General features: G+C 37.6%; 1 protein-coding gene across 2 annotated transcripts in view; it reads left to right on the forward strand.

Moving 5' to 3' along the window:
• ACVR1 (activin A receptor type 1) overlaps positions 1–15,859 on the forward strand; it is a 127,699-nt gene that overhangs the window by 64,842 nt on the left and 46,998 nt on the right. For both annotated transcript variants that reach the window (XM_070476171.1, XM_020900413.2), the window contains exon 2: positions 10,296–10,369. In XM_070476171.1, coding sequence (XP_070332272.1) covers positions 10,303–10,369 — 67 coding nt within the window. In that variant the 5' untranslated portion in view covers positions 10,296–10,302. The remainder of the gene's footprint in view (positions 1–10,295; positions 10,370–15,859) is intronic.

Below are 15,859 nucleotides of genomic sequence, written 5' to 3' on the forward strand. Positions count from 1 at the left end.
ACCACGAAGGAAAGTCTTTTTAAAGATTAATGTTAATTAGTTGTTCCATTATTGTAGAATAGATTGATTTGGTTACTATTTAAAGTGTCACCTGAAGAAACTTTATAAAGATATAAATAACTGTAAAGGTTTAATGATATCAGTCAGGCTAAATTCTCTGGAATTGTTGATATGAGGATAAAGTTAGTAGCTGCTCTATTTAAATAGATAAGGGGCCTTTAAAAGAATTTCTTTCTGTAAAGACTGGTGTTCTTGACTCAGCATTTGTTGAATTCACTGTCTCACTATTTTGTTTTAAGCCTCCTGAACAGATAACAATGATACAGAAGATGTTACAACTTGCTTTTTCTTTAAATATATTAATTGCTAATTGTAACCTCTGATTGAGTCTTTGGCTTCCATCAGCCAGGTCTATTTTTCTCTTGACACTTCCTCAGGGTTCTTTCTGAAGGTTATTAATAGGCATGGAAGCGTGGCTTTCCGAATAGCGTCAAAAACTGTTAGAAGACGGGGGTGGGGTGGGGTTGGGGGGGTGGGATATGTCAATTTCTGACTCGTAGGAGATGTATTTTCAAGCCCCACAAGCTGTCTCTGAGGTCACTTGGGATGGCTCTGGGCAGATCAGCTGGTGTCTGCAACTAGAGAGCCAGGCAGTCCTGGCCAAATGGGCTAGTGTCCACCGGGGAGTCGTCTGGTATACCCGGAGTCTGCCAGTCATCTTTTTCTTTGGCTGCTGCTCTTGGATGACACCCTTGAAAACCTAAATCCAGGTTACAAATGGTATCTTTTAATTTATCTTCAATACCTGGTTGGAGCTATATTACATAGAGGATAAGGGGCAGCCTCCTCCCCCGAGTCACTTCCTTGCCAGGCTGTAAAAAAAAAATCCCTTAAACCTCACCTTCCTCTCCTCACCCAACCCAAAGTGTAGCATTGACTAAGAAGTTAAAATTAATGTGCTTTAATTCATATTGCGTGCCTGTAAGTGCCAGGCACAGGGATATATAGCCATGTGCCAGATAGAGTTCTTACTGTCATGCTGCTTGAATTTTGGTGTGTGGAATAAGGAGGAATGGGAGAGGGAGAGTCATCATAAAGATGAATAAACTAGGACATAAATGACAGATTTCACACAACGCTAAATGCTGTGAAGAAGCCGGCAGGACACCAAAGGGGGTGAGGCTGGGTCGGTGTGAGGGAGGAATGGACTTGAGTGTGGAGGGGAGTGGTCAGGCTGGTAGAGAAAGGGTGGTTTTTCTTATCTCCACAGAAGTATGCTCTAGTGCTTCCACTTAAAACAAAAACAAAAAAACATATACGTCCCTGGTGCTGACATCTTTTTTTTTTCTTTTTTCATTTATTTTTCTTAGTTGGAGGCTAATTACAATATTGTAGTGGTTTTTGTCATACATTGACATGAATCAGCCATGGATTTACATGGTGCTGACATCTTAATTTCTCCCCACCCTTGAGATTATTACAGGTTAGTCATGTTGGCTTTAGAATTGGGACAGTTGTGTCAGATGGCAGTGCCCAAGCCACCCTTTGTCAGATGACTGGAGGGCTAGGAAGATCTGACTTTAAGGCTAAAGGGGAAACTGCAGGCAGTTAGAAATGTGGCAGGTGCTGAGGGGGCATCAAACCGAGGGCTTTGGGAGGAGGTAAGATGTTAGATGGACTGCACAGTGCCTCATCTGAGAGAAGGGGGTGTGGGTAGGAGGGGGCGAATAACAGGTTCCTATCTACCAGTAGGTTAAAAAAGCAAAAACAAAAACCTCCCAGTTTGTAAACTGGAGAGAGAGGAGCCCTGAGCTGCCTAAGAGAATAAAACAAATCAGCTGGGAGATGATGGGTGCTATCAGTTGAAACAAGCAGGAGAGCCGTGGCTATTTGATACAGAGGGAATGAAGTGGAAAATGAAGGAGAGTTTCCATGTAGTCAGGCGCATTGAAATAAAACCAGGTCTTGAGATACCAGAAAGGTATGTGGTGGGTGATCAAAACATTGGTATCAGAAGCTTAGCTTAGCTATTATCTGTGTATCTGGTAGGGGTGTAACAAAGTCAGTTCCGTCCTGTATACAATTAAAATAAACCTACTGGGGATTCTTTGGTTCCTACATGGTAGCTTAACTTAAACTGCTTATTTATTTTCATTCAATTAAGCCTCATTTCCCCACCCCTCACCCTTTTTTTTTTTAAAAATATTTTTCTTTTCCTGTCCATTCCAAACCATGTCTTGGATCCATCTGTCACAGCTGGAATGTTTGGAGTATAACTCTTTCCGTCAAAGTGCTTTCTTTCCTGAAATCATCTGTAATTATTTCCTCTGACCACAAGATGAACTGATCCAGGAGCTGGGTTTCAGTTCTGTAGTACTTGTTCAAGAAGCTATTTGTCTTCATCTATCTTGAAAGATCAAATTACATGCTAATATTCTGAAAGTAACACCCCACCAGAAACCCTCCCGCAGCAGTGAAGTCTATATAAAACCAAGTGCTGGCAACTTGTACATTGCCAGTTCAGACAGAGTGTGGTGTTAAAAATATTTCACAGGTCATTTGTGAACTGGAGAAAAGACCCTGACTTAATTTATATGGTATGATGGTTTTGGTTTAGCCTTTCTTTGCATCTATAACTGACAGCCCCTCTCTCCACCCTTTCCAAAGGCCCAGGTAGTTTGGAGCAAGCTGCCCTTGGGTTCTCTCTCTGCTTGTTGAGCAGAGAAGGGACATAACTATTGTCACATAATGGCTGGTTTTTGTCCCACTTGGAGGTGGTGGTTGTAAGTATACCTTCCCTCAAAGTTTTGTGTCTAGAATTTTTCTTAGTCTAACTTTGCCCCCAAATGTGCCTGACTAATTCCGGTTTTTATTTTACCATGTGAGTTGCAAGAGAACTGAAGAATGAGGACAGGAGGTGGGAGGTAGAAACTACTTGTATACTACCAACATGGCTTATTTTTCCTTTCACATCAAGATTTTTTTTTTTTTCAGGGGTAGGGGAGATAATTAGAGTATATGAAATTAATTTTGAGATTAGAGAAATGGAAGGAGGGCATGCTTGAAAGGTGACCCAAATAACCATGAGTAAAGATTGTTTTCCAAGAGGAAAATCAAGATAAAGTGCATAATGTGTTGAAGCTTGGATAAAATGTTAACGATGACAAAAACAGGTTGCTAAACAATGACAGGCTGGTTTAGTGAGGGTTGTGTATGTTGGTTGATTAGGACCTGAATTCTGGTTAGGTGGGCTTTGAGTCTGACTTTGTGTCCTTGAGCGAGTACTTCTACCTGCCGATTTTTCTTATTGGTGAAGTGGAATTAATGTGAATATTTATTTTAGAGCAGTGGTCCTCAGCCTTTTTGGCTCCAGGGACTGGTTTCGTGGAAGACAATTTTTCCATCACTGGGGAGAGGGGGGATGGTTTCAGGATGAATCCAGCACATTACATTTATGTGCACTATATTTCTATCATTATTACATCAACTCTTCCTCAGATCATCAGGCTTGAAACCCTGAAGTTGGGGACCCCTATTATAGAGTGTTTTGGGGAGAGGTTAAATAAGATAATACATAGGGTCCCTAAGCACAGTGCTTGGTTACCTAAGTAGCACTACTGTTACTGTACTAATGATGTGGTTTTGACAGATAACTGAGGGAAAGCAGAATCACTCTAATTCTTTTCTGCTTTGCTTCTACTTTTTATATTAAAGAGAAAAAAAATTTTTCCCTGTGGTAGGCATAGCATAGGCCATATAAGAGATATATCACAGGACAGTCGTGATAGTCCTCACCAACAGTGAGCGAGCATCTTTATGTGAATGGTGGAAAAGTCATTCAAAATAGGAATGAATGTATAATGTATCTTTCAAGATTCTAACTTGGAGATTGTTAAAGTTGAATTGAGAAGAGTATCAAACAAGTCTCTATTGAACGAGTAGGTGCTCAGTGAATTATGCATTGAACAAATGGACAAACCTAATGAGTCTAGGCCACCAGGCCAGACAAATGAACATTTTGTAGGATTTTCTGATGGGAAAGAATCTCAGGGTTCCTCTTCCAGCTTCTCTTTCATCCTCTACATATGGATGACAAGTTGTATCTGTTCATAAGTCTAGGTTTTAGAAGTATCTTTTATGGTATCAATAATTATCTTTTATAGTGTCAGTAATTATCAACTAGATTACTTACTATGAGCCCTAAAAGTTGAATATAGAAGTGTATTATACTTTTGGTTATTCTGTGCCTGACATCAAAATGCTTTGTGATTTTTGAGGGAATGCATTCCAGTGTATCGGTGGCTTTATCCAGCTGTAAAATTGTGATGAGAAAAAGAAATGCCAAACTGGGTCTCAAGCCCACACATGTTAAAAATTGAGCTAAAGACTAGCTCCTTAACTGGATATCAGTCTGATCTATAAATGGAGTTTGAAAAGTACCACGGGATTTGGAAAGCAGTTCTGTTTTGCCCTGATGGTTTGTCTGTTTTTAGTAGAATATCATGGGACTGTCCTGTCTCCCATGGGAGTAGTCCTGAGGCATTGTAAGAGATGGTACTGATTTAAAGAAGGGATGTAAGTTAAGATAGGAGGTCCCTATCCTTTTTCTGAGTAGCTCTTTGCCTTGTGTCTGAAATACTAAGATCAGTTACCAGGGATAGAGAGCACCATACAAGAACAGCAAGGAGTTGGTATGTACTGGAGGCAAAATTTTGCACTCTGAATCCTTCAGGTAATATTCCATAACCCCCAGTAGCCTATGAGCGTTTTCAGTTATGGATTTTGGGCTTAGAATATTGCAAAAGGATTCAATTGGATCAGAGATGGACACCGAACCCCTTCTGATCAGTTTCATGTCTCATTTAAACACTATTTAGTTGCATACATAAAATGCTATTCCTACATGAAATAGATGTATATAGTGGCTTCCCTTGAGCACTGGACTTGTGGACTTCCTTGATGTGAGAGAGTTTAAAGAGATTTCTTAACCTGTGGAACAGTAACATTTTAATCAGGTATTGAGCAAATGCTCAGCTTAAAATGTTTAGTACCATCTGATTACCTGGTGTGGTAGAAGAACTGATCTTTTAGGAGTGAGGCACTGATTCTCAAAGCATGGTCCAGGATTCTCTGGAGTTTCTCAGACTATCTCAGGGGTGTTCCACAGTGTCTTCTTCTTTCAGCCTCACAGACATATTCATGTGTGAAGCTGGATTCTCTATGTTTCAGCTGATGCCACATGTCATAACAAATTGAATGCAGAGCCATATATGAGAATCCAGTTGCTTTCTACGAAGCCAAACATAGAGATTTGTCAGAATGCATAATAATACCACTACAGTTTTTTTGGGGTGGGGGGGAATATACTTAAAAATTAAAAAAAAATTTTTTAAATTAATTTTTGTTGGAGTATAGTTGCTTTGCAGTGTTGTATTAGTTTCTGTTGCACAGCGAAGTGAGTCAGCTGTACATATACACAGATCCCCTGTTTTTTTTAAATTTCCTTTCCATTGAGGTCACCATTAGAGCGTTGAGTAGAGTTCCCTGAGCTATACAGTAGGTTCTCACTAGTTATCTACTTTATACCTAGTATCAGTGGTGTATGTATATCAGTCCTAATCTCCCAATTTCCTGCCCCCCCCCTTTCCCTCTTTGGTATCCACACATTGGTTCTCTACATTTGTGGTTCCATTTAGTTCTTTTTTTTTTTAACTTAGAAAAAAATGGGATAATATGTTGTTATTTAAAAACAAATACAGTAATTAAAACATTCTCCATTAAACAATTTAAAAATTTCTAAAAAAAATTTTTTTTTAATTTTTCATAGAATAACTGTTGATAGAAATAGCCCACATAGACAAGTTCCTGAGAGTCCTCAATAATTTTCAAGAGTATAAAGAGATTTGGAGATCACAAATTTTTTAAATCACTGAATTAAAACATCCCTGAACTATTGTTTATCGCCACTCTCTTCTCCCATTATCAGTTTCTCTTTTGGGCCAGGCCACTTCTGAAACTCCTTAGTTAAAAATACTTGAGTACAAAGGAGTTGAAACTTACTTTTAAAAACAGTATTTTCTTCTTAGCATATTTTAAACTTAGAAATAGATCCCTGGGGCTTCAAGTTGGGGCATTATCATACTGATGTTTTTCATAAGTAAAATATCAGAAAATTTATTCCAGAACATTCTCCTTTCTGCATTTCTTTTACCTTTTTACTTTTGAAAGTACCCTTTTTAATAGCTGAGTTAACTAGTCATCAGAGACAGTCCAGACACTGAACAAAGTGGTGACCAATAAGTGATGCTGACATTTTTTCCCAAAGATTTTTGGCAGGTTTTGAGCTATCTATCTCTAAACAGCAGATTTGTTTGGAAGCCTGAATTTATAACTCCTTTTTTTCCCCTCCCCTGTTTTCCATTTAGGAGCCTAAATTATTGTTTCAATTTTCCTTGCACAATAATAGTCAGTTAAAAGGTGTTGAGGGGCGGGAACTTTTGTTGGTTTTGTGACAGGAAAAATTGCCAGTGGTGATTGTCTTTAGAATTATTTTTTAAATTGTGAAAGAATTCTTGATTTTAAAGCTTTGGACTTGTTAACTGCTGACTATTATTACCTGCACTACATTCTAGACCATTAAGTTAACAGTTGATAAATGCCTTAATCTTACTATTCCTTTGCAGGTGCTTGTGTGTTAGGAGTGGGGAGGGGGCATAGCTAATTCTTTGGACTTTAAAGTTAAATCAAACTGATTAGTTCAGGGAAAATTCAGCAAGTATTAAATGTGCATCTACTTGGCTTTGGTAGCGATGAACAAAATAGACTATAGATTTTACTATAATGTTTATAGTCTAGTGAGGGAGGCAGATGTTCAAAAGCACACACATGAGTATGAATATATAATTGTTAATTATGATAAGTGCCATGAATGAAATCAACAGAGTGGTATGTGAGAGTATAATGAGGGAATATGAAGGTATAGGAAAGCTTCTAGAAGGTAGTGACATTTGAGACTTGAAAGAGGAGTAGGAATTTGCCAGATTGGATCCTGAAAGATGGGCCCAATCACTGGGAGCAGCAGCAGCAGCATATATGGAGAGGTCCAGAGACAGGAGGAAGCTGGCCTGTTGGTATGCCAAGGACAATGGAGTGGAGAAGGGCTTTGAATGTAGGGAGGTGAGTAGGGGGCTTACTTACTAGAGCTTACCATGTTTTACCCAGGTTCTGGTTGGGGGCTAACTCCCTGGCCTTCTTGGGTTTTCTCTCCTTATCACTCTTCTCTATAAGCTTTCTGTATCCTAGCCTGGTGTGGTTTTTTTTTTCATGTGAAATATGTCTTAAGTCCTCAGGATGCACCATGCTTCCCCTGGCCACAGGGTCTGTGTAGAAGCTGAGAGATCGCCTTTCCCCTTAAATGCCCTCCTGTCTCCACCAGAGTGTTCACCACTCCAACATAAACACATGCGCATGCACACACACAAATGAGGACTCACATACTCTTACCCTTTTTGTAGTACCTCCTACTCGTCTTTCTAGTTCCTGTTTAGATATAATCTCCCCAGGGAAGCTCCTCCACCCTCCAGAAAAATCTCAAGTTGTTTTGTTAGCAATCTTATTTAACTCTCTTTCTTCCTAACAGTTAGTTCAGTTTTTAACTGTGCAGTCTTCTGTATGGTTATTTGAGTACCACCATAGATAGACTGAGTAAGCTCCATAATAGTAAGGACCATGTTTGTTTATCTTTATCATTTTAAGTTTCTAATTTCTAATACATAGCAGGCTTCCAGTAGTTGTGGAAGGAAGGAGAAAGGATGGGCTGGAAATTCAAAGATAAGACTGTGATAGTTCAGTGGTTTTCAAAGGCTTTTGATGATTATATCTCATCAGTTAAAAAGCTTTTTCAGTGTATACCCTCAATGTGTATGTTGCTTACTGTTATATAAAATAAATCTATGTATTATAAAATGTACATAAAGTAGAATTTTTAAAAAGATTTAAGGTGAAATATTTATGGTATTGCTAATGGTAATGACATTGTATTATTGACGAAAGTCTCAAGTCACTCAGGATAATGTTTATTGTTTGTGATACTGGATGCAAATCAGTTTTTAATGTATTTTTTAATTTTGAATTTGGTGAGCCTGCTTCAGTCACATGAACTGAATGTTAATTGCTATTCTCTAGTAAACTGATTAACCACTAGGAATAGCGATATCAGCTCTACCATTTTCTTACTACTCTCTGGTACTCATTAATAACATATTTAATCTGTAGTTTCCTTAATGGATTTAGAACACTTGCAATTTGGGGAGGGCTCATTTGCGACCCCGTGGACTATAGAGTCCATGGAATTCTTTAGGCCAGAATACTGGAGTGGGTAGCTTTTCCCTTCTCCAGGGGATCTTCCCAACCCAGGGATCAAACCAAGGTCTCCCTCATTGCAGGTGGATTCTTTACAACCTGTGATTCCACTTAAATAAACCTTCAAACCTGACTATTCTAGAAGCAAACCATGTCCACTCTTTCACATTAGGTAACTCTCACTTCCTCAAGATACCTCTTGTAGTGGACTGTCATAAAAGATGAAGTTATCACTGTATTAGATTAAATAATTTTTTAAATAGGATACAAGTTTTAGTATATTTATTCCATAATTTAATGCATTATTTTGTATGGCCTGTGGAAGTATGTACCCCTTTGAGGGCAAGTAGGCCAGTGCTGGAGATTGACGAAGACAAATGATTGATTCTGAGTGGTGTTAGACCAGTGCTGAGAGGGGTGAAATCACTGCTGATGGAGAGCTATTGCACCAGGCGTTTGCTTTTTGCACTGGATCATGAATGGCAGGAGGAGGGAGTTGGCTGGGAGAGAGGTTGAGGGAGGCTCAGGTCACCTGGAGTGGAGGGAACCAGCAGAGTGCTTCTGTTCAAAGGTACAGAGATGTTGTGAGGATCCCAGGGTGAGGTGGGGCATTTGTATATTAAATAAGGGCATGCTGTAGAAAAGATCTATGGAAATAATAACAACGGAAAGAGAAAAAAAGGATCACTCATATTTCATGTGCTTTTAAAAATACAAAAAGGAAGTCCATTAAACTCCCTTTATCCCCGTCCCTCACCTTGCTATTAGAGAAGAGAGAGTCTGAAATGCAATTGTAGACAAATTGGAATGAGGGGTGGTAAGATAGAATAGAGGTGTGGGGTATGAACAATCAAACTACTAACAAAAAAATTTGATTTTAAGATGATGAATCAGAAGGTGTCCATTCCAAACAGCTTAGATAGCAATGGGTTCTTGTTCTTTGCTTTAAAGCTATAAGAGTAACACAGCGCATGAACCATTTCATTAAAGAACTTTACCCATTTTCTCTTTATTTTTGCCATCCAGAAGATTGTACCTAGTTCAAGGTTTAATTTTTTAAAATTATTCTTTGCAATAAAGAATTAGTATAAGCAAACTCTCATCATAATTGCCAAAATTTTGCAGGAATTACTCAAATGGAAAAGTTTTCTGTTGTCCTTTGACTCAGAACATTGAGCTTCTGCCCATGTAGTTTTAGGGCAGTATCAACTTAAAGTTTATGTATCTTATTTTCTCTCCAATATAGTTTCATATGTTAAAGTTTTATTTGATTTCTTCCTGTGTTGATTGTGTCTATGCTTTGTTAAATTTGAAGTTAATATAAGAATACATTGCTTTGTCATAGATGAAGTGTAAGCTATAGTTTTGTGTTTTACTTTTTTTTTTTCTTTTTTAGGGCTCTATGATGATTGTAAATTGCTTCCCCTCTAATCCTTTTGTAGGAAAAGTAAAGCTGAAACATAGTAGTTTGGCTTGGATTATTCAGTCACTTAATCTTTAGCATCATGTTAGAACAGTCTATTCATGCTTCTCAGAATTCTTGTTGCCAATTCTGAGTTCAGTGGGATAAGATAAAATTCAAACTTAAGTCCTTTATGAATACCCATCCTTATAAGTCCTTTAGGAATACCCAGCCTTATAACTGAGAATTTTTCATGTCCCTTTTTGAGCTCTTTATAAGAGGGTAGACTCAGAGAATGTTGTCTCGGATTGACCACCAGTAGGAGATAAATCTGATTAACACTTTAAGATGATTTATTTAGATCCATGTAAAGGGTACATGTTTAAATTACTAAGAAGTAAGGCAACATATGTAAGAGGGATTTGTAAGAAAGGCCTTGAATGACACGTTTAAAGATGGTGTGCTTCATTTGTCTCCCTGCAGTTACATTTTATTTTGGTTTACTGGACTCTCTTGTTTTTTCCCTCCACAGTTGTACAATGGTGGATGGAGTGATGATTCTTCCTGTGCTCGTGATGATTGCGTTCCCTTCCCCTAGTATGGAAGGTAAGTAGCTCAGTTGGGTAGTATAAGTATACTGTGTAATGTTCGGTTTACTGTCAGCTAGCTTGTTCTTAATCCTGTCAGACTTAATCCTCCTCTTCCCCCATTTTTAAGACTATCTTTAAAAAAAAAAAAAGGACTATCTTTTTAGAGCTGTTGAAAGGAAGGTAAAGAGATTTGTCATTTACTTCCTCCCCCGACACATGTATGGCCTTCCCCATTATCAACATTCCCCCCAGCCACAGTGATCCATTTGTTATAATTGATGAACCTACCTTGACACATTATAATCATCCCAGTTTATAGTTTACATTAGGGTTCACTCTTGGTGGTATACATTTTATGGGTTTGGACAAATGTGAAATGACTTACATCCATTATTACAGTATCAGAGTATTTCACTGCCCTAAAAATCCTCCGAGCTCCACCTGTTCGTCCCTCTCCACCTCTACATCTGCCCACAGCTGATGCTTTTATTGCCTCCATAGTTTTGTCATTTCTAGAGTGGCATGTAACTGGATTCATACACTGTATAGCCTTTCCATATTGGCTTCTTTCACCTACTATTACGCTTTTATGTTTCCTCCATATCTATTCATGGCTTAATAGGTCATTTCTTTTTAGCACTGAGTAATGTTTCATTGTCTGAGTGTACCATAGTTTATTTACCCCTTCAACTACTGAAGGTCATCTTGATTGCTTCCAAGTTTTGGCAGCTATGAATAAAGCTGCTATAAACATCTCTGTACTAGATTTTGTGTGGGTATAAGTTTTCAACTCCTCAAGCAACAAGGATTGTGATTGCTGGATTGTATGTTAGAATATGTCTAGTTGAAACTGCTCAGCTGTCTTCCAAAGTGGCTGTTCCACTTTGCATTCCCACTAGCAATGTATGAGACTTCCTACTGCTCCACATTCTTACCAGCCTGTGGTACTGACAGTGTTCTGGATTTTGGCCATTCTTATAGGTATGTGGTAGTGTCACATTCTTTTAATTTGCGTTTCCCTGATGATGTATGAAGTATGCAAAAAAGCACATCTTTTCATGTGTTTACTTGCCATCTGTATATCTCTATTTAAGTGTCTTTAAGGTCTTTGGCCCATTTTCCAATTGGGTTGTTTGTTTTCTTATTGTTTAATTTTTAGAGTTCTTTGTATGTTTTGGATAACAGTCCTTTATCAAGTATGTCTTCGGTATATGTTTTCTCCCAGTCTGTGGTTTGTCTTGTCATTCTTTTGACATTATCTTTCACAGGGCAGAAGTTTTTAATTTTAATGGAGTCCAGCTTATTAATTGTTTCTTTCATGGATCATACTTCTAAAAAGTTACTGCTTTACTCAATGAGGTCATCTAGATTTTCTGCATTATTAATAGGAGTTTATAGTGTTTGTATGTTACAGTTAGGTCTGTGATCTATTAATACTAATTGGATAATTTTTATGAGGGGGTATAAATTCTGTGTCTAGATTTTTTTGGGCATGTGAACACCCCCTTTTTATAATATGTATTTGATAATGCCCCTTGATTTTCTTAAAATGTAATTCTTAAACACGCCATACCTTTCTTATAAATGTAAGTTTTAAAAATTCAGTATAATTCCTTATCCGAAATAGAAAATTCTCTTAATATGTAATTAACTATGTCATATAATTTAAATGGTATTTATAGACAAATGTAATATAGTGTTGTTGGGCATGAGTACACTATAAGATGTAATGAAGTAACAAATGTTTGTATAAGAATACAAACATTTATATACAGACATATATATTAATCTTTGATGTCTTAGAAAACAGACAGGTATGTTTTCTGTTTTCTAAGACATCAAAGATTAATATATATATGTGTGTGTATATAAATGTTTATAAATATTGGTACTAGTGTATTTATTATATTGGTGATTTAATTAGCACAAGTGATCTTGCCTGCAGTGATTGAATTTTCTGAATTGGTGAACAAATTTTGGTAGAATCAAAACAGGGACTATTTGTCCCTTGATTGACACAGTGACTATATTTTGAGTAAATTTCATATACCTTAAGACAGTGTAAGACATACTTTCTGTTTTTATGTATAAAACTGTTAGGTATTAAGTTCAATTAATTATACAAAGAGTTTTCATGTGAATGATGCTTATTGGAACAGTGACAGCCTAAAGGGGCACAGGTAACTTAGTTGTGTGAGATCACACCGGCAAAATGCTTTGGCATCTGTGGGCTTTACTCGTTCTATCTTCTCTTCTCCCCATTTGTAAAAAGCTGCCCATGCAGAGTCCACAAAAGAGATAATCAAGAGAAAAAGAAAATAAAGGCTGCCTGTAATTCCCTGCACTGACATGTAACTGCTTTTAGCATGTTGGTATAAATCTTTCTAGATATATAAATGAACTATATTTTATTGTGCATTAAGCAGTTTGGACTTTATTTTGAAAGGGTTGCTCCATGAAGAGTGGTGCTTATGGTGTGAATCTCAGCCTTGTTGTGATCAGATGGGCCAGTAAGACTAACGTGTCTGTTACAGGCTCTTGGGGGTATAGTGATTGGCTTTATACATTTGATAAGTTTCCAAGGAGGCATATAGTACGACAAGTTAGTGTAGCCAACGCTGTGGAAAACAGTCCTTGATATACTAGAAATCTATTTTGTTATATGTTAGGTTATAGTATTTGATCGGTTCCTGCTTCCTTCCCATAGTCATTGAGATATATCATAGAGCTGCGTTGTCCTGTCTGGGAGCTAGCCATATGTAGCTATTGAGCACTGTCATTGCAGCTAATACAAATTGAGATGTGCTGTTAAGTATAAAGACACACTGGGTTTTGAAGACAGGAAAAATGTGAATTTTACCTGTTCCTTTTGACGACTATGAAAATTTGCAGTTACGTGAAGTAGTTCATACTCTGTTTCTGTTGGAAAGCGCTGTTGTCACCCAGTTTAGGCATCAGAAGTCTGTATCCCACTCTAAGTAGTGCTGTTTGACACAGTCCAATCATACTGGAGTCATTTAAATTAGCACCAAAAAGATACGAAATAAGGATCCTGCATGGAAGTTTAAAGGAGTAGAAGGTATATTAACTAGAAGATAGGGTGAATGGTCTTAGGTCAAAGGAATGAGGAATAAGAAGAAATGGACTGGGAACATTCGATGGGTTAACCGTAGTTCTCAGCTGAGGAGTTTATCCGCAAGAGGACACTTGATCATGTCTAGAGGCAAAAGGCAAGTTGCTCAGATTTTCCCTTTTTTTATGGCTATACAATATGATCATAATAAAACAAAAAAGTAAAGACCATTGTGAAATGAAATCCCTCCAAATTCCATGTGCTTCTCTAGGTACACAGTATGGTAGAACAGTCCTTCAAGTTTCATGTGCTGTCCTGGTGGACTCATGGTGTAGGCACAATAGAAAAAAAAGAGAGTGGAAAAGAAATTGAGGTAGAAATGGAGTATGAATAGAGAAGTGGAGAATGAATGGGGGAAGAGGAAGTAAAAAGGGCCCTTATGGAAAAGTATTAGCAATTCAGCCATTGGTTGTTTTTTCCTGCTTTAAGCTCTTAAGCTGCCCAAAGAATCCAGCAAATGACCTCTTAATGCCACAGCGAAGATCTGTAATGAAATGCGTTAGTCTGGCTGAAATGGAAATGGATGCCACTAAGGTTTTGCTATTGAGTATAACACCACCACTAGGATGTTTATAAGTATGGAAAAAACACATCATCCTTTAGTTGCAATAGCTTTTTTTTAAAAAAAAAAAAACAAACCAATATCCAGCTATAACCTAGAGTGCTCTAATCATATTAGTCTTGTCTTCCTTCTATGACTCAACTCCTTGTTAACTATCAATAGCATATTCTATGAAAAGACTCTTTGTTTTTGCATGTTTACTAGAAAAATTTTTTAAAACACCACTGAGAACCCTTAATTGTAATACACTCTGATATACTCAACATTAGTCATAAAGTAAATGTTAAGTACAAAATACTTAACTGAAAGAGGTAAATAATAGGGAAGATAAAAACTTTATATGAGCCTTATAGATTGTCTCATGCAGGGTTTTAGATGACCAAGGAAATGGACCCATGTTTGATGTTTGTATTAGAGCAGATATGGCACCATATTAATTGGGCTTCAGTGGAGCTAGATGGCATTCTTGGTGCATAAATAAGAAAATGATAGAGATTTTGTTCTAATATATGTTGTTGGGTATTGTACTCCTGTTAGTCTACTAAAAACAAACAGAAAAAACAAAGGTTCTTTCCTTTTATCTACCAAAATACTCCCAAATGTCTCTTAAACATTGATTAAATATAGTGATAACATTTTAAATAACAGGTCCCAAACAGTGATTTTGGCAAAGTTTGACTTGGTCCCCAACCTTTTTTGACACCAGGGACCACTTTCATGGAAGACAATTTTCTTACAGATGGTGCTGAGGTGGGGTGAGGATGGTTTCAAGATGATTCAAGCATGTTACACTTATTGTGCACTTTATTTCAATTATTGTTTCATCAGCTCCACTTCAGATCTTCAGACATTAGATCCTGGAGATTGGGGACCCCTGCTTTAGAACATTTTCGATTTCTGTGGAATCCTAAATACTCTGGGGCCAAAAAGACCTCATGAGTCTGGAAAATACTTACTATAACCACACCTTTTAAATGATTTATAGGTACTGTTTATTGAGTGGTTAGTATGTGTCAGATATTAGGCTGTTTTATATATATTATTATCCCATAATCCTTCCCATTACCCTAATGAAATAGGTTAGTGGGAATGTGCTTTTGAATTGATTTAGACTATTGTTTAAGATTATACAGCTTGAACAGGGCTTCTCTGGCAGCTGCAATGCGGGGGAGACCTAAGTTCGATCCCTGGGTCAGAAAGATCTTCTGGAGGAAGGCATGGCAACCCACTCTAGTATTCTTGCCTAGAGAACCCCATGGACAGAGGGGCCTTGGTGGGCTACAGTCCATGGGGTTACAAAGAGTCGGACACAACTAAAGTGGCTTAGCACTCACGCATACTTTGAGGAATAGTGTGTAAGAATTTGTCATTATCAGTCTTCTTCGGAATTTTGTATTTTTTGATACCCTAAATTAGCTACATCCACTGACATTGTATCTGGCACATACTGGAACCAGCTCAATTCAGACTATATGACAGTCTGATGTGAGAGCTCATAATAGTGAATGATGAGTTCCTTTTACCTGGGTTTGTGTTTTTTATTTCTCTCTCATGCTAGTATTCATTTTTCATATTCATTATATATACAACTCCAGCTGCAGGAAGAGTTTTATTTGCTCTCACAGAGAAGAGCACTTGAGTCCTAATTACCCGTATATCCTTCCTTTTCCTTCCCATTAATAAGACTAATCATGCTCTAATACTGCTATCATGCCACCCGGGAGAAGTCCATTTTTGTCCCAGAAACTCCTTGTTTGGTTTTACCTTTGTTCCCATGAGCATCTGCAGGGATGAATATGACACAAATAACT

Source organism: Odocoileus virginianus, chromosome 13, assembly GCF_023699985.2.
Source record: "Odocoileus virginianus isolate 20LAN1187 ecotype Illinois chromosome 13, Ovbor_1.2, whole genome shotgun sequence".
NCBI lineage: Eukaryota > Metazoa > Chordata > Mammalia > Artiodactyla > Cervidae > Odocoileus > Odocoileus virginianus.